General features: G+C 41.2%; 3 protein-coding genes across 5 annotated transcripts; 2 read left to right on the forward strand and 1 right to left on the reverse strand.

The window, feature by feature from the left end:
- The first annotated feature begins 276 nt into the window (after positions 1 to 276).
- Positions 277 to 8724, forward strand: dnajc11a (DnaJ (Hsp40) homolog, subfamily C, member 11a). Its single transcript, XM_061074588.1, has 16 exons — positions 277 to 350; positions 1937 to 2066; positions 2199 to 2272; positions 3086 to 3187; positions 3316 to 3444; positions 3533 to 3655; positions 3831 to 3904; positions 3994 to 4183; positions 4281 to 4366; positions 4549 to 4665; positions 5248 to 5403; positions 5534 to 5603; positions 5833 to 5890; positions 7545 to 7687; positions 7815 to 7944; positions 8262 to 8724. The coding sequence occupies exons 1-16, from the start codon at positions 279 to 281 to the stop codon at positions 8285 to 8287; spliced, it is 1680 nt and encodes a 559-aa protein (XP_060930571.1). The 5' UTR covers positions 277 to 278; the 3' UTR covers positions 8288 to 8724.
- Positions 8725 to 9982: 1258 nt separating this feature from the next.
- LOC133005809 (F-box only protein 6-like) lies at positions 9983 to 13298 on the forward strand. 2 transcript variants are annotated; one of them, XM_061075601.1, is made up of 6 exons: positions 9983 to 10467; positions 10955 to 11207; positions 11311 to 11425; positions 11507 to 11602; positions 12245 to 12380; positions 12477 to 13298. In XM_061075601.1, the coding sequence occupies exons 1-6, from the start codon at positions 10387 to 10389 to the stop codon at positions 12618 to 12620; spliced, it is 825 nt and encodes a 274-aa protein (XP_060931584.1). In that variant the 5' UTR covers positions 9983 to 10386; the 3' UTR covers positions 12621 to 13298. The 2 variants fall into 2 exon arrangements, with proteins under 2 accessions (XP_060931584.1, XP_060931585.1); XM_061075602.1 differs by having other exon boundaries at positions 10958 to 11207.
- A 107-nt stretch (positions 13299 to 13405) lies between these two features.
- On the reverse strand, positions 13406 to 18110 carry LOC133005812 (cell division control protein 42 homolog). 2 transcript variants are annotated; one of them, XM_061075603.1, is made up of 6 exons: positions 18019 to 18110; positions 17310 to 17452; positions 17152 to 17224; positions 16949 to 17058; positions 15725 to 15922; positions 13406 to 14866 (listed from the first exon to the last, which is right to left on the reverse strand). In XM_061075603.1, exons 2-6 carry the CDS (start codon positions 17412 to 17414, stop codon positions 14777 to 14779), a joined length of 576 nt encoding a protein of 191 aa, XP_060931586.1. In that variant the 5' UTR covers positions 17415 to 17452; positions 18019 to 18110; the 3' UTR covers positions 13406 to 14776. The 2 variants fall into 2 exon arrangements, with proteins under 2 accessions (XP_060931586.1, XP_060931588.1); XM_061075605.1 differs by lacking the exon at positions 13406 to 14866 and adding an exon at positions 14973 to 15539.
- Positions 18111 to 18452: the final 342 nt, after the last annotated feature.

Consider the following 18452-nt stretch of genomic DNA (forward strand, 5'->3'; position numbering starts at 1 on the left):
AGTTGTATGGCTTCAATGTAAAAACATCCCTTCAATATTTATTTTTATATTTATACACAATAGTAGTGTGTATGGAAAATTTCTTATAACATCGCTGACGGTGAAAATAAAAGTTTTGATCATTAAAAGTTTCCCATAAAAAAGACACACGCTCAATAAAGAATGTAAACACAGTCTGGGTGTTGTAATTCAGCCCCGCCGCACGGGGGCGACAGAGGGCTTGGCCAAGTGTGTCGGGTGACGTAAATGACACGAAGAAGAAATGACCGGGTGTAAACATGGCGTCTTCCTTGGACGAGGATGAGATCGACAGTGATGATTTCTACTCTTTGCTGAACGTCCGGAGAGAGGTACAGTAACACGCCGGGATGTGAGCACATGTGTGTGCGGGAGCTTGGAGCTCAGACTCCGGGAACTTTCGCCGGCTCCCGCCGATCCGCGGCTCGGGTGATCCGGTTTGACGGAGGCTAAGTGGCTAGCTTGTGACCCTCGACATTGGTTTGTGTGGCTGTGACTCCTCGGTCGGTACTTTGAGAGACAACCAGACAAGTGACTGATCGGCTGCGACCTGTTAGCTGTGGTTAGCAGCTAATGCTAACCCACCGACTGTCACTTTCAGTTTCTGTGTGATTTCACCCGGACTCGCTGCTAAAGCTACTGTCCTGAAAGATTTCACCGTGCAAACAGATTATAGTGTCACCATGTGCTGTGACGTGACATCCAACTCTCACAATACACTATGTTCAATTGCTTATTTGACTTTTACTCAAATGAAGGACACGATGACTAAAGTTTAACTAACTTGTCAAGTCTATTTTATTACGACAAATATTATAAGTCTGAAGTGAAGCTAAATCATACTTTCATTCAACAGTACTAGGGAAAAAAAAGTTTAGTCGACCCAACTTAAAGTTAGTAAACAACATGTGCACATTCTTCACACTTTTACACATTTGTTTTAATTCATTCATTTGTCGTGAATTGTGAGATGTGCAATAAGATTAAGATACATTTATTTGTCCCAAACACATGCACAGACATGCACAAGCACACTCAGACAAGGAGGGAAATGTAACCTCTGCTTTTAACCCATCTGGTGCAGGACACACAGAGCAGTGGGCAGCCATGTACGGCGCCCGGGGAGCAGATGTTGGGGGAGTAAGGTGCCTTGCTCAGGGGCACTAGACAGGGTAGGGAGAATCCTCTTGGATTTTTGGACAGATCAATCCAGGTTCGTCTTTTTGTTGTTTCTCCGTGGAGTCGAACCAGAGACAAACCAGAGACCTTTTCTGCCCATAGTCCAAGTTTCTGCCACTAGTCCACTAGTCCACCGCCTCTCTCCACTAGTCCTACGCCTCTCTAATAATCCAGGTACCCTGCGAAACCAGTGCTTTATAAGTTTGAGAAATATAAAGAAGCACTGTTTTTTATTTAATTAGCACTTTAAGATTTAGGTTAATGTTTTGCAATGATTGTATTTCCTTCTACACACTTAAAAAAATCTAAAACAACAGGATACATAAATCACTCAGGGGTAACCTAACTTTTTCATAAATGCAGGAAAACACAAAATATGTTAGGGTTTCTATGCCTGTGATAAAAAAAAAATCTATTTTGTTCGGTTTGGTAAAATACTTTTGCACTGTGGTCTGTTTCACCCCAAGTAATTTATAACCTATCAAATCAAAGCAACGTCTGCAACTCTCTATCTAGATTGTTGGGGACAAGTCCTCTAAACCCTGCAGGGTGTTAAAGCAGAGCTGCTGGACTTTCTTATTGAAGTTTTACGTGATCCGGAAACTATGTTGCTAGTAGCTAGTGCCGGAGTTCACCTGTAGCTACACCATGCTGTGTTTTTGTTTGCTCCTGTGTTTGTTTGTTTTTTAAGTTTTCCTGCAAGGTGTCTCTCTCACACCTTTTCAATATTTGGCTTCAGGCTACACAGGATGAACTGAAGCAAGCGTACAGGCGGTTATGCATGCTCTATCATCCAGACAAACACCGGGACCCTGAGCTAAAAGTCCAAGCAGAACAGCTGTTTAACCTCGTACATGAAGCTTATGAAGGTGAGCAACGCTTTGCAGACATCATGCAGATGCAGCAACACATGAAGCTTATGTTATGATCTTAATTGAATTATTTAGAGACCTGAACTATATTATTTGTGGATTTTAATGGTGGATTTTCTCGGTTTCTAGTGCTCCGTGATCCACAGTCACGGGCTATCTATGATATCTATGGCAAGCGAGGACTCGATGTTGAAGGATGGGAGGTAAGTCCATTTCTGACAGTAGTTGCTGATAATTAATTAAGTAAAACAAAGTATACTTTTTTGATATTCCAAAATTGAATGGGCTCAAAATATGTAATAGCTGTGTCTCAATTCAGGGGCAGTAATGTTCTGACGCTGCATTTTAAAGGCTCTTTCAAATGTGTCCTGTGGATAAGACGCTTGTCAAAAAGAGATTGCAGCAGCAAAGACAAAGTCAGAGAACTCCATTCATAGATGTAGTTATCAATACAAAAGAGGTGTTATTAGTGATCTTATATTAGTGGTCAAGTGTATTTACATTGTCAACCATAGATTTCAAATTGGCAGCTTTTTGACAGTTTTCACAAATTATTATTATTTTTTTTTAATGCAGACAGATCTATGTAGATTGGAATGCTCTTGACGGAAATCTATAAATTCCAGTTTTGAAAAGTTTGATAATCATGTGACTTTGGACCATGTTGACGACATGGAGCATACAAATGTGATATTAAGTTTGCGTCTGATGCTCACTATGTGTTTAAAGATATCTCTTAACTTGAAGCCTGTATTCCTACCTCACGAATTCCCTGTCCCTACATGACGTCACTTCCTCAAACCTCCGTGGAATAGTCAGTGTTTGGCTTCATCTAAAGCCCTTAATGTTCAAGAGAACAAAATATTATACTTTATATATATATATTTACACAGGGAGAACATTCTGGAGCATGAAATACCTGTGAAATCACTCTTACTCAAACTTTTTATCTGCAACCTCTGAAGCAGCCAATCCTCTTTTTCGCTTTGCATTCAAATCATATCTTCTTGCCCCAGGTGGTGGAGAGGAAGAGAACCCCTGCAGAGATCCGAGAAGAGTATGAGCGTCTTCAGATAGAGCGAGAAGAGAGAAGACTTCAGCAAAGGACCAACCCAAAGGTATGTTCAGGGAAGATAACAAGCCTCGTACTGAACTGAACGTAGAAAAAAAAGTAATTTAGAATCTTGTTCATATTGCGTACATTGTTAATTAACTTGGTATTCATTCCTGCACTTATTATTCACAGGGAACGATTAGTGTGGGTATCGATGCCACGGACCTCTTTGACAGATATGAGGAGGACTATGAGGATGAGGCCGGAGGGGGAGTCCCACACGTGGAGATCAACAAGATGCACATATCACAATCCATAGAGGTGATGAGAGAATCCTCACAGGTGTTTAAGTGACGTAAACCATGTGTGTTTCATGTTAAAGCTGAAAGTTGTACATGTCGTCCCGCAGGCTCCTCTCACTACAAAAGACACAGCCGTTTTGTCCGGCTCCCTGTCGACCCACAATGGAAATGGAGGTGGCAACATTAACTTGGCCTTGAGAAGAGTCACCTCGGCGAAGGGCTGGGGAGAGGTACGCTGCATTCTCCCTGGGCACCACACATGCTCCATTTGTAATTTCATACGATGGCAAACTGGGACAGATTTTTCTGTCACACTTCCTGTGTCCTCCTCTTCACAAAACATCTGTCTGGCTGTGTGGTACAACATGCACTGACATTTTGTCATTTGTCATTTGTGTGACGCAGGTAGAGTTAGGTGCTGGAGACACCCACGGACCTCTCTTAGGGATGAAGATATTCCGAAACTTAACACCTCGATGGTAGGTTTTTGAAGTGCCAGGCAAAAGTTGTGTATTTTTTTTTTTAACCACAGCTTGAAGCATGATTTTGTTGACCTCTTTTCTCTTAGCTTTGTGACGGCTCAGTGCGGCCTGCAGTTCTCATCTCGAGGCGTGCGTCCCGGGGTCACCACGGTTCTGGCCCGTCACCTAGACAAGAACACTATGGGCTACCTGCAGTGGCGGTGGGGGATCCAGTCCTCTATGAACACCAGCATCGTCAGGGACACCAAGAGCAGCCATTTCACCTTCGCAGTGCAGGTCAGCAGCCAGCGGTTCTATTTAGTGGCCAAGACGCCATTAAATCAACACACGCTTGTCAGGGTTGTGTCTGAACATTTACTCTTTGTCTCTGCAGATTGGCATTCCTCAAACTTTTATGATGATGAGCTACCAGTACAAGTTCCAAGATGACGATCAGACGAAGATTAAAGGCTCCGTAAAGTATGCTGTCATTGTGTAGTGTGCAATATCAAGACCACAATGTAGGTCATAATTATATATTTGTTTTGGTGAATCTGTTATACATCATAGTGAGTTGTGCTTTCAAGTGAGAAAATTCGATCAAAGTCAATTCCAGTCTTGAGTGCAGGATAAGAGGCAGCGGCCCCGTCTTTGTGTTGCAGATCCGGTTTCTTCGGCACCGTGGTGGAGTACGGTATTGAGAGGAAGATCAGTCGACACAGCGTCCTGGGGGCCACCGTCAGTGTGGGAGTGCCTCAAGGTGTCTCCCTCAAGATCAAGTAAGTGTGTCTCTTTGCTCCCATTTGCCTGGTTGGTGTAGATTCCAGAGGGTTTTCTCCTATATCGCTGATGCCATGGCGCTCCATGAGAATAAAGACATAAGATAATAAGCCATTCAGATGCAATGTAGTGTTATGATATGATGTTTATAAGGATATCCAGGATATCTCAAGATAAATGCTCTTTTTTTAAGAATGTCTCTGATTGATTGCGTGGCTGTAAATTTTGAGCGAGACACAATATCACTAAAACCACTTATTATTTGCTGAGTTGCACTTTTAGAAATATGCAAAACAGTTTGCATGTAAAGAAACAAGGATGCTAGTTTGTGTTCAACTGAACTCGCTCTTCATGGGCCCGTGCTTCACTTTCCTGTTGGTGATGTGGCAACATAATTTCTTTCTTCTGTTCAAATGTTATGTCACCAAAGTCAGACAGTTCACTGTCTATCTGAGAGTATGTATTTTTCAATTGATGGCATTTTCAGTTTAAGGCAGAAAGCTCTACGTAGCTGAGACAATACAAAAGTTTATCATTTTTTCAATGTGTTTTCTTGCCTGTCTGTTCTTGCCTGCCCGCAGACTAAACAGAGCCAGCCAGACGTACTTCTTCCCGATTCACCTGACCGACCAGCTGCTGCCGAGTGCTGTATTTTATGCCACAGTTGGACCATTGGTTTTCTACCTCGCCATCCAGCGGCTTGTTATCCGGCCTTACGTGCGGGCCCAGAAGGAGGAGTAAGAAACCTTCATTTTTAAGTCGGTTGATTCATGCAAGAAATGTTATTGGAAGTAGCACCGCATGTATTATTATGGCTGGATTTTACGAGTTCATTTTTATATCTCCATTTATCTTCAAACTCAACAGAGACTTGGAGAAGCACCGGGAGAGCTCGGCCTCTAATATTGCCAGAAAAAAACAGGAAGCAGAAGGAGCAGTGAGTGTTTTACAGGCTGAATTGCAGCTCTGGTGATAATCCTAGATTGTGGTTTAGTTTTAGATAAGAGATGCAGGTATTTGCTGTTGACTTTCAAGAAACATTATAAATCCCAGGACATTCAGACGAAGGGGCTGAGTCTCATTGAATTTCATTTGTTTAATCCATATGATCCATAGGAAATCTGATTGTTTTTGTCTTCCTCTCTGTCCCTTTCTCATCTCCTAAGGTCTTGCTCATGCAGGAGTCTGTGCGCAGGATAATTGAAACTGAGGAGTCCAGAATGGGTAAGATCAGTCATATTTAAAGGATGAGCTTATGTTTTACAGCAGGTTATGAAACAGTTTGATTGTTTTATATCTCTTTTACAACAAAATTAACGGGTATATGCAGGATTTTGTTTTAAACACGGGTAATAAGGTGTTTGGCAACTGACTCCTTTCCCATCTCTAGCAGAGGAAGTTGCCTTTTTTGTTTTATTTCCCCGGGGAGTCATGTTTGACCGGATTTCAATGCACTGTCCATAGCAGACGTGCTTTGTGGACACTGATAATATTCAGGTGGAGATATGGGCAGATTTTTAATCAGGATTAAAACAGTTGATAGACTAATAGATCTCAGTGGATTTTTTTTAATGATCCATTTTCCGACTGGTGGTTATCGGGCCGTTTTAGTTGCCTCTCAGCAGACAGTGTAATTTTCACCTGGGGGAGTTTGGAAAGGGATAATTTGGCGTATGACACCTGTGACAGTAGAGGTTGCTTTGATTTTAGTGTCATCAGAGGTCCCCTAGACTTAACACTTTTAGATTAACAATTAATAGCTGTGTGTGTACTTGTACTTCTATATTTGTGAGGACCATTTTGAGCATAGACCTTAAGGAGTGAGCACATTTTGTCCGGTCCTCAATTGTTTGAGGCTAAAGACTTTGTTTATTGTTTAGAATTAGGCTAGAATCAGGGTTAGGGTAAGGCATTTAGTTTTGATGGTTAGGGTACGGGGGCTAGTAAATGTATAATGTTAATGAGTGTCCTCGCTAAGATAGAAGTACTGATGTGAAATGGTTATGTTATCATTAATGCTGCTTGCAATTAAAATTAATTGTTCTATCTTTTTGTTTTATGTACGTACAAAAGCTTTTAACTAGTAAGTCTAAAATTCCACGGGTTCTGTTATAAACTTTGGCTACACCTGATTAAAACTGTTCTCGGATCAATGTGGGGACTTGATGTCAGTTCATCCAAAAACCAGGCTCTGTTTTATCTGTTAGTGAATAATTATCATTTTGAATCTAAAAAATAAAGAAGTTAAAACATTAAATTCCCAGTTGATTAAAACGATCTTCTATGTTATGGAAGTTTTCTGGAAGTTGGTGAAAGAAGAACTCAGGCAGCAGCTGATGTCTTATGCAGAAGGTTTTAATGTAGACTTGATGCATCAAGGAGACCAGAAGGTGGAGCAATATACAAAAGTCAACAGTAACATGAGTATTTGTCACCCCCCTCCCCCCCTCCCAAGTCTGAAGATGTCTCTAACTGCATCCCAGTATATCTCCCTCTATTTCTGTCACCCATTCAAACAGCACTTCCATGAAACGCTAGAATTGCTTTCACTCTCTATGTTGCATGTAGGTGTTTGCATCCTATTGGGACAGTTAACCCTAAAGTTTGAATTCCTAAGTCCTTACGTCTGGTCACTGATTTTAATACGTAAAAGAGTTGAAGTTGAGATAGATATGAAAGTTGCTGAGTGTAGATAATACAATAAACTGTTGGTTGGTCCCTTATCTGTTACCTGACCTTGGGTACCTCTTAGAGAGAGAAGGCAGTATCTGTGGACTTTAGACAGGCACTATTCTCCTGTACAGATATAATGTTATATTCAATAATATATAGTGGTGTGAGGATGGTCAAAGACTCTCTATGCTTGCTCGTCAATCAGGTCTCATCATCCTCAACGCCTGGTACGGCAAGTTTGTGACGGACAACAGTAGAAGACACGAGAGGGCAAAGGTCATTGACGTGACCGTGCCCTTGCAGTGTCTGGTGAAGGATTCAAAACTCATCCTCACCGAGGCCACAAAGGTGAGAACACTGATCCAGGGCAAGATTTTCCAAAACCAAGGCAGATTTGTCAGTATGATGTGAAACAGATTTATGTCCTCAACCTGCTGTTCGATGATTTAGTGATGTGATGTTTTTTCTTCTCCAGTCTGGACTCCCTGGCTTCTACGACCCCTGTGTGGGGGAGGAGAAGAGCCTAAAGGTGCTGTATCAGTTCCGTGGAGTCATGCATCAAGTCCTGTCAGGAGACTCGGAGCCACTCAGGATACCAAAGCAATGTGAGTCCCTTTATCTACTGTACAGCACAGTGGCTGCCTGGTGTGGGGACGTGTTGTCTTCTTGCTCCTATTGCTGTGATATTTGGTGCGTTTCAGGGAAGGTTAATGATTTCATAGCTCGTATACGTTATGTTGAACTTTCTCCCCGGCCCGTGTTCTAGATGTTTCTGGCAACAGGGGGATTTTCCTTTGTAGAAGTATTTGATGCAACACATCCCAGAACATTTTATCTCTGCTTTCTCCTGAAATCCACTGAGATTTACTTTCTGCCACCGGCGTAATATGTTTCCTCTACTTGTTGTTTTTCCCCTTCACAGCTCACAGGATCGACGCCGACACATAGGAGGAGCCCCTCCGCTGACCAAAAGGACTCAACTCTGGGCTGTGGATAATGAAGCTGGATGAACGTGTCCTGGATGCGACATTGGTTTAAGTCCCTGTTACTCAGAAATTGTTCATTTACCTTTTTTGTCTTTATATTCATTTAAATAAGCAGAGCGGAGAATGAGCGTCACAGACTGGGCTGATCATAAGTCAGTATCCACAGACAGGGTTGTGGCCTGCTTGAAATTCTAATGTGACTCCAAAATCAATGGCTACCTACCATCCTACTTCTCAGGGCTCAGAGCCTCCCTGGTATCCATTCATTTTTGGTATCGCTTGTAATTTATGATCGAGTTCTATGTACTGTATTGTACATAGACTGCAGTGCCTATGTGATTGAAGACATGAATGCACCTCTGTGTATTTGCCATATTATTAAAAAAGAAGTCTCTCTAATGTTGTTTAACAATTTGGTGTGGTTTATTTTTGTAAAGTGTGTAAGAGGAAATATCTTTGATCACTTGTTTTGGTTAAATTCAAGTATTTTTCTTCTGAAGGGAAACATCTGAATTGTGTGAATTTGGACAATTATATAAATGTGGTAGACAAAGGAAAAATATAGAAACATGCATTTTACATGACAGTTTACTTCAGTGAAGTCTGTGGGTCTTCTCCCTTTCGACACCTGTTTTTTTATTTCTTTAATATGAGGGTGAGACTTTCATGAATCTTTTCTTTCTTCACTTGCTTGTAAGGCGCTATAATTAGAAATAAGCTGATTAACTGGAAGCACGACGAGACCAAAGATTTTTTTACTTCCAGGGAAAAATGAAACACTGCTTTTTTTTAAAGAATCATTAGTGGATCATGTAAAAGCACAGACACAAACAACATCCTGGAAACACATGTGAAGACGCTGAGGATTCAGGTCAAACTGCTTTTATCAGGTTTATTATCTTCTGTGCTCCTTGATGTTAATTAGTCATTAGATTATTTATTTTTAGAGGCGCATTATTTACAGGTGAATCAATTTCACCTTCTGTCTCATCATTAGTCAAGTCAGATTTATTTATCTTAAATGTACCTTTCAGTCGTCTTTGTTTTTCTTTATTATATAATAAGTTATACATTATATTGCATTATGTTATGTCAAGTTATATAAAATTGCATTGTGTTATATTATATTTCTTATATATATATACATATATTATATATAGAGTATAATTATGTTATGTAGTAAATATACTATAGTAAGTTAAATAACATTTTATTATGGTATTTTACATTGCGTTATTTTATAATATATTTATTATATAAAATTATATTATAATACATTGTTATATAGTAAATATATGATATATTAAGTTATATTACATTGCATTATGTGATATATTATATAATAAGTTATATCATATTATATTAAGTTATATAACAATGCATTATGTTATTTTACATTGCATTGTGTCATATATTAATTATATGTATAGTATAATAATTATATTACATTGTTATATAGTAAATATATTAAGTTATATTACATTGCATTATGTGATATATTTTATAATAATTATATTACATTATATAATAATTGATTTTTGATCTGACGTAGCAGTTGGAATCCCATTACTTTATTAAGATGCGTTACTTTACAACTTGAATTGACCGTCGTGTGTTTACTGCGTCAGCTGAGCGTCTAGCTCCGCCCGCTTGGGGCTGCCCCGAGGTGCAAAACGGAAGAAGTGGCGAAGTGACAACATGGAGTCTCACTGTGGGAATCGAACCCTTCACCCGCGGTCTGTTTCCCCAGATGAGCACCAGAGGACCTGTCGGCGCTGAGGGAATCGAACCCACGGGTTAGAGCTCGGTAGATCGTTGCGTTGTCTCCGCTTCTAGAGCCACGCCTCCGTCTCGGAACTGCACTACCGCGTTGTGTGGACGGGCATTAAGAACCGACGAGACGTGTTCGTGTCTCTGGGACAAACCGAAAGTGGTTCGAGGTATTTGCTCGTCGGAGGCTGAGCAAGGGGGACGCTTCTGTCCCAGAGACTGGTTCTAAAGACGTCTGTCCCCGGCACAGGGAGAGGGAGGAGGAGGAAGAGGAAGAGGACAGCGGTGGACATGGGTTCAGGTCAAAGCTTCGAGTCCGTCCCTCGTCGCCTGAAGACGGGGACACAGTCCGGTTCCTCTTCTAATGAAGACGTGAGTGAGACACATCCACATGTGACTGCAGCATGTGGAGGGTTTCACTTTCGTCTCAGAGACACTTTGATATCTGACAGTTACAAATGTGTTTAAATATTAATGTCCTAGAAATGTACCAAACAATCATAGTATATAGATTTGACAGATTTGAAGAAGAACAGATCAAAAACTAGTCGTGAGAGGTTCTGATAATTAAAATGCTGCAACAGTGATACTTTGAATTAATTTCTAATAATATATTATTTATGAACACGTTGCATTTGGGGTTTAATGTTTAATTATTTTATTTATCCTACGAGAAAAAAATTGGAACAATGCTAAAGACACAGATTATCAGAAGAATTCCAAATTGTACAAAAGCAAAAAATAAAACACAATAACATGAGCTCAAAGGGTAAATAATGAGTCCAAAGGTTTATTATTGAGACAAGTCTTGATTGCATTAGTCTATAGATAAGCCCTGTGTGTCCTATTTGTTCTCTAGCAGCTGTCCGCTGTTCCTCTGGAGATCCTGGAGGAGATCTTACTGAACCTCCCTTACAAGGAGGTGGTGAGTATTTGTCGGCTGGTGTGCCATCAGTGGAAAGAAGTGTCCGACAGTGAATCCTTGTGGAGAGCGAGATGTAGGAGAGAAGGATATCGTCCCAGTGATCCTTCCAAAATACCCAACGACTGGAGGTTGTTTTACTTCCTGTGCAAGAAGAGGAGGAATCTCCTCAAGAATCCAAGAGGAGAACGTAAGAAGACACACAAAATAACTTCCAGCACTTTGTTACGTTGAGCAACAAATCAACCCTTTCAAAATACAATCTCTCACAATCCTATTCTTTGTGTTTTCAGATAAAATGCAGGGTTGGCAGATAGTGGAGAATGGTGGCGATAAGTGGAAAATAGAGGGAGTCATGGTGCAACATCCTGATGACACAGTCCAGAAAAACTTTGTTACTTCTTACGGGTGAGTATTCCCACCGGGAGAGATGCACCAGGGGAGATGCAGAGAAAAGTGGTGACTGAAACAAACCTCTGCTCTCTGCAGAATGTGCAAGAAGGCCCAGCTGATTGATCTGGAGAAGGAAGGCTACAACTCATCATTTATGGATCACTTCCAGCCAGACATCAGAATATCGGACTGGTGAGAACACTACACATCTATGTAATTGTTGAATCAATGGCAAATTGAGTCACTCTCAAACATAATCCAATTCTTTCTGTTATTATAAATCATATTATCTCTACACAGCGTGTCTATATTCATTAGTATTCCGGCGACGTCGAGTCTTTGCACACGAGAATATGTGCTACCTTTATTCAAAGAACTGAGGTCCTGACTTTCAGAGTGGTTCCAAAAAATGTTTATCGGTGTTAAACTAGTTCCACATTTAACTTTGACTATGGTTGAATAAAAATCTGTTAAATTAAATAACCATTTACCTCAGTGGTCAATGAAACTCATGTAAATCCCAATAACTATGACATTGTTATGTCTAACACTGCTACCACCTGAACCATTTTTATTATTTAAGATAAAGAAAACAGGTAAATATTATAATTTAGCCTGTTTGAATGCATAAGAGTTGTGTGTACCTCGCCCAATATCTGCTAGGACTGGCTCCAGTATAGATAGTGGATGGATGGAATAAAGACAAACATCATAATCAAAACAAAGGAGTGTGTGTCCCAGTGAACAGGGCTGAAAACATTCCCATAGTTAAAGCTAAATGGTGACTCATGATCCACAGTGTGTGCTCACGCGGGTGCGTCTGTATTCCCTCAGGTATGCACCACGATATGACTGTGGCAGCGAGTACGAGATCTGTGTTGAGTTGCTGAATCAGAAGAAGCAGATGCTCCACACCTTTGCTCCGGAGACCGTTCTCTTCGAGCAGTGGAACGAACGGAAGTGGTACCGGGTACGTCCGACGCTTTAATTGGTCCAATTAGGTTCAGATGAGGTTTTTTTCGAAGCTCTGGGACGAATCTACACTCACTGATTGTTTGTTTTTCAGATGACCCATGTGTTCCAGAGCTATGGACCTGGTGTGAGATACATCCGATTCACCCATGGTGGGAAGGACACACAGTTCTGGGCAGGGTGGTATGGAATCCGTGTTACCAACAGCTGTGTGGAGATAAGTCCAGCAGTGGACTAGTAGCTCTTATGGATTTAATCTAATGACTGAAATTGCACATTCATATATTCCGCCTTATACAATCTGTGGTCCTTTTGCATATTAGAGGGTTTTAATATGTACGGTTAAAAAGCAATAACAAAACCTCCTCGTGCTGCACCTTAAGAAAACATACAGTATATGACGATAAAAAATATAAGAAAGTGATTAAACAATATATCTGAAGTAGTTAAGCCATTTTGAAGCGGAGGCTGAGCAACTAAAAGTTGTTTCAGTTTCAGCAGAAGAGCCATTACTATCCCTGAGAACAGGTCAGGTTCACAATCCACATTTCACTAGATAAGCTAACCCCTGAACAACCGTTGGTGTTTTGAGTATCATGTGGTTTTAGAACTCGTTAGGGACAGGAAACCATGTAGCTGATAGCTAGCTGACGCAGCTTTAAAGGTCAGGCACTCTCCAAACTAACTTTCGTTTCTGTTTGCTTCTCAGTCGTCCTCATTGAAATGTGCTGTGATGATATCTGTAGTTATATGAAGACAAAGTTGGAAGATCTCATGTGATTCTGTCTGTAATGGTTTAACACCGTCGCACTTCCTTGGCCCAGCAGCCATAATGGAAATATTCTTTGCACTCCTCTGTAACGTGTCAGTTGTGATGTGGAATATTCATAATATAAAATTTTTTTTTGGCTCAGAACTGGATGTATATCAAATTTGTACTTTTATACATCACGTCCCTCCGTCACCTGTGGAAAACTGTTACAAGTAAATAAACTTTATGTATTGACGACAGAAAACATGAAGTATTTGAAGTTAAGTTTATTCATAATACTGGTTTATTGTGATGTTTTATCACAGGCAAGATAAGATACAGTACAACTTTGATGTCAAATTGAATAAAAATCATAACCGTCCAAGAAACTTGTCATTTTCCTGGTTTATTGGATTTCAGGGTCACGTCAGCTTCTTTAAATCTCGTTATCAACAATGCACATGTTTCATTCAGTCAATAAGTATATTCTCACTCTATTTACAAATCAAATTCAAGCCCAACATCTAGGGCAAGGGTGAAGTAAAAGAAATGCAAATCGTATTAGTTCAGTCATCTTCACAGGATGTCAAACTATGTTTAGCATTTTATAAGACGTGTCACAATGTGTTGTTGCCATCTTAATGAGGCTGTTGCAGCGTAGCAGCGAGTTTGTTCCCTTCACAAAATAAATTAGCCTCTGGTTATGAGCTGTAACGCTCAAAGTTTTGTTATATAAGGGTTTAAACATCACTTTCTCGCATACCTTACAAAACTTGTGCTCAAGTAGTTACTCAAATTGATGGTGACTGTTTGTGACAGATGTTTTCTGATTGGAATGTTCCCATCGTTTGAGACTCAGCCTCAATGATGACTTGTTTCTCAGCCTCTGTGGATCTCTGCTCCGTCAGGAGTCAATTTGATCTGGTTTTCTTTGGGCAAACTAGAGCTACAGTGGAGCATACCCTAGAAATGTCAGATTACGTCAGCTGGTTCATAGATCTTCCAGGAGACTGTGTTTACAGACGTTGTGTGAAACACAGAGACTCCTGCTAACTCTTTGAAATTGTGTCAGTTCTTAAAAAAAATCCTGAAAAACTAAATATTTGAGTTCCATGGCTGTAGGTGGATCTATAATGCTACATACCCCATCAGTGATGAAAGAAAACTGGAGTCTCATATACCAGGATTGAAGATGCAGTGCAAATGATTCACTTCAGGAAAATGAAAGTTGCACTAATACAGAACTTGAGCTTCTCACTAACCCATCATTATAAGCTTATATTTGTGTTTCATAGGCCACTTGATACAACAGTTAGATCCACTACAATACCATCATTACAACAGTCAGTTCTTCCACTTGTCAAAATCAACTCTAATGTTGTCAAAGTGATCTATTATTGAACTGTTACCTACAGTTTGCTGATATACTTCACGTATTCAGTCTTCACATTATGCAAGTGGGGTCAAGTCAGCAATCTTAAAATCATGTTCAGCACATTGACTATGTTTGCAGGCTAAGTCAGTCAGAGGACAAATATTTCATGATCTCTCAACTTATCTTGGAATGTGCTTGTGCAGGAAAACCTCTTCAGGACTGTTAACCTAGTTACGGGGAAGTGGTGTGGAGCAGGCTGCGATGAAACTTAGAGCAGAACACATTTATGTCTTTTCTTAGGTTCGGGGGGCTCCAGGGCCGCCAGTATTGCCTCATCAAACACATTCTTTAACCCTTTCTGTGGAAACAAGATATTCATATTCAAAACAGAGCCGTGCTCCAAATACAAATCAACATCTTCAGGGAACTCATTGCAAAAAGAAAGCTGAGGAGAAATGCAGCAGGACGATCAAAATGTTCCTTTATTCAAATAACATTAACAAGACTCTCCTCATGATCAAGTTGTCTGTGTAAAGACAAAAGCTCACAGGAATTATTTTTTTATGCTGCAGTAGAAAAAAAAAAAAGGTTAATACTGTCTTAAGACAGAATTTAGCTTAAATACTTTTTAGGGTACAACTGATGCTGAAGAGCTCGAAACCAAAACTATACCAAAACCAAATCTCAGTCATGTCCAGTTACACAGACTGAAAACAGAAAGAACTAAAGATTGGCACTTTTGACATATTAGGCAGCATAGATTATTGGGATAAGTTCAAGTCGGAAAAAAGAAAAAGCACAGATGATCAGAAGGAGTTAAGTTAACGGGCACAGAGTTTGTAAGTTTAAAAGAGCAGTGTGGTAATTTCAGTGACAGACATATCTTTACAATGAGTAAGCAGCAGACGATCGAGAGGCAAGAAGCAAGATGTAAGAAGACATCAGAACAAACAGCATTTTCTCTTTCTCTGAGTTTCAGGGGGCTCTAAAGCGGCTAGGATAGCCTCATCAAATACGTTCTTCAGTCCCCGCTACGGAGAGAGGAAGAGAAGGAGAAAGACAGGCACACAACAGAGAGTTAGACGGAGTTTGAAGCTAAAGGCTGTTAGCAAGAGACAAGACAAAGCATTTCCCCCCTTGTTAGGAAACTGACATCAAGACACATGCTTGCCAGACCAGCTTTTTTTTGTAGTGTTGCTTTAACGGGAGGTCTTACCTGTGTTAGGGCCGAGCACTCAACATATTTGACTGCCTTCAGGTCACGGGCCAGCTTTTCTGCTGTCTCGGGGGTGATTGGCTTCTGTTTGTTCTTGGCTAACTTCTCCACTGTGGAGGGGTCGTCGCGCAGGTCGATCTGAGTGCCTACCAACAGGAAGGGGGTCTTGGGACAGTGGTGAGTGATTTCAGGAACCCACTGGAGAAAAAACAACAAAGTTACTCTGGATGTTATGCATGAAAAGTGACAGAAGGGTTTATGGGTTTTGGGGATACAGAAAAAAGGCACATTTTATTAAACCTGTCTTCTTACTTTATCAACTTTACTCACTTCATATATTGTTATCAGTTGTAAACCTGAACATGTATGAGCCGGCGTTCCCCCAATCATGACAACAAGTAAGACAGCAGTGACCCGGTTACATGACTAACTCATACGTTGAGTCATTAGTGTAGATGAATGGGCTGCATTTATAAAAAGGCCTTTTCTAGTTTTAACTATCACTCAAAGTGAGTCACATTCACCCAGTCATACAGCGCTTCTATATATAGCACGTCTCTATCACACATTCCTTTCACACAGTGCTGGCACAGCCCTCAGGGGCAATTTGGGGTTCAGTGTCTCGCCCAAGGACACTTTGACAGGCGGACTAGAGAACACAGGAAACCGACCTTCTGATATCATGTATTTGAATTCTGACAATGCTTTATATTATACCTATACTGGTCTCTTGTACGTAGTCAGATCCCCTGCTAGTTGGGAAATTCAAGACATGACTTGCGGCGAGATACCGACCCCTGAATTGGATTGTGTGTCTGGACGGGCTTCTGAGCATTTATGTCCACTTACAGTATAAATCACTGTGTTAGTGTTACTTCTATTATGGCAGTCTGTCTTGTATCTTGTCAAGTGTTGCCTGCTGGGGCCTAACTGAAGTGTGTGTGTTGTTATTTGACACAGGGGACCACACTTACTTCCCCTCAAGGGATAAAAAAGTTTTTTAATATCGATCTAATTCAATTTTGGTCCTTTGCTGTCAAGTTTGGGGCAAATAAACCTTTATAAAGATCGATATAGGAACATTTACAACCTTTTTAAACCTTACACCAGTCACTTGACAAATCATTCAAGGTAAACACAGCTTCATACAGTAATTCACCAGTCACTTAATCGCGGAGCGGTATGGATTGTGCCATGAAGATAGAATACACAACTCGCTCTCACCTTTTCTTTCACATTCTCAAACGAGGAAGGGGACACGGTTGAGAAGCAGACTAAGAAGACATCTGTCTGTGGGTAACTTAGTGGTCGTAGCCTGTCATAATCCTCCTGACCTGTAAAGAGACAACAACACAACAAGTTCATTTACCACAGGTCCAGACTCAAAATGGATTTGAACGCAATAAAGAGGGAATAATCAAACTGACCTGCTGTATCAAATAAACCGAGGGTGTATGGTTCTCCCCCGATCATCACAGTTACAGCATAGTTGTCAAACACCTACGATGAAAACGAAACAAACAGCTTTCAGGATTACGATTTCCAGCACAGACCAGACTGTGAAAACACCCCCACACCGACTTACTGTGGGGACATACTCCGAGGGGAATTTGTTGGTGGTGTAGGAAATCAGCAGGCAGGTTTTACCCACTGCTCCATCACCCACCACCACACACTTGATAGTCTGCATCTCTGTGTTTGTTCTGGATCAGCTAGCGAACTCGTTAGCTGCAGAGGAGGAGGGAGGGGGAGGAGGAGGAGGAATAACAACAACCATTAAAAATGTACAATAAAGATAAATACATCGTCCCTGAAACCAGTGCAGGTTGATATGAGTCAATGGAAGCTTTGATTAGGCGATGAGACCGGATGAGGGGGGGGAAGCGTTTTCCTGGCATTAACTAATAAAAGTCACACCCCATTACCAACACTGTCTGGAGGCTAACGGTGGCTAACGGTTCTCACTAGCTTGAGCTAACACTGCCCACTTTAGCGTGTGGAAACCTGGTAATGGCGGACATATAATACAACGACAATATCTACTTAAACAACCACACAATGCTGATAAATAAACGAGAAGATGTTTGTGTTTCGGTTAGCATGCTAAGCTAGCGCAGTAATCACCGGGCACCGCTAGCTAGCTAGTCAGCGAGTTAGCTAAACGGGTACACGGCTAACGCTGGCTCGTAAAACCAAATGAGTTCCCGCTAACCAGGGGGGGAACCCGGGGTCATGGCGGATGTTTGCCGGCTAACCGAACCCGCGGAGGTTGGGACATGTCCTGCGGTTCCTACCTGCGTCTCTCCGTGGGTCCTCTCGCCGGGTGTTAGCTCTCTTTCGCCGGGCGTTGGCACCAGCGACCCGCAACTTGGTTCACTCACTTCCACTGGCACCGTCAAGTCAGGGACGATAACACCGGAAGTCCCCTTTCAAAGTAAAACACTCGGCCCTCATCGCAACATGAAACGCATGACTAGCATCATAACATTTGTTGTATGAAGATGTGAAGATGCTACCGTTGTTTATGTCGACTTGTTCCTCCGCTATATGCAGGAATATGAATTATCCCTAGAGGATGTTTCACTTGCTTTGCTTTTTTGGATTTTGCTTTGAAAGGCAATGTCCGGTCGTTATGTTGTTCGGCTTGACAGAAGCGGAGGCTGCAGAAGGGGTGACGTCACCTCCTCGATCCCTCACATCCTCCATCCTCACCTGAATCTGAGCTCAG

The sequence above is a fragment of the Limanda limanda genome, chromosome 7, assembly GCF_963576545.1.
Source record: "Limanda limanda chromosome 7, fLimLim1.1, whole genome shotgun sequence".
Taxonomy (NCBI): Eukaryota; Metazoa; Chordata; class Actinopteri; order Pleuronectiformes; family Pleuronectidae; genus Limanda; species Limanda limanda.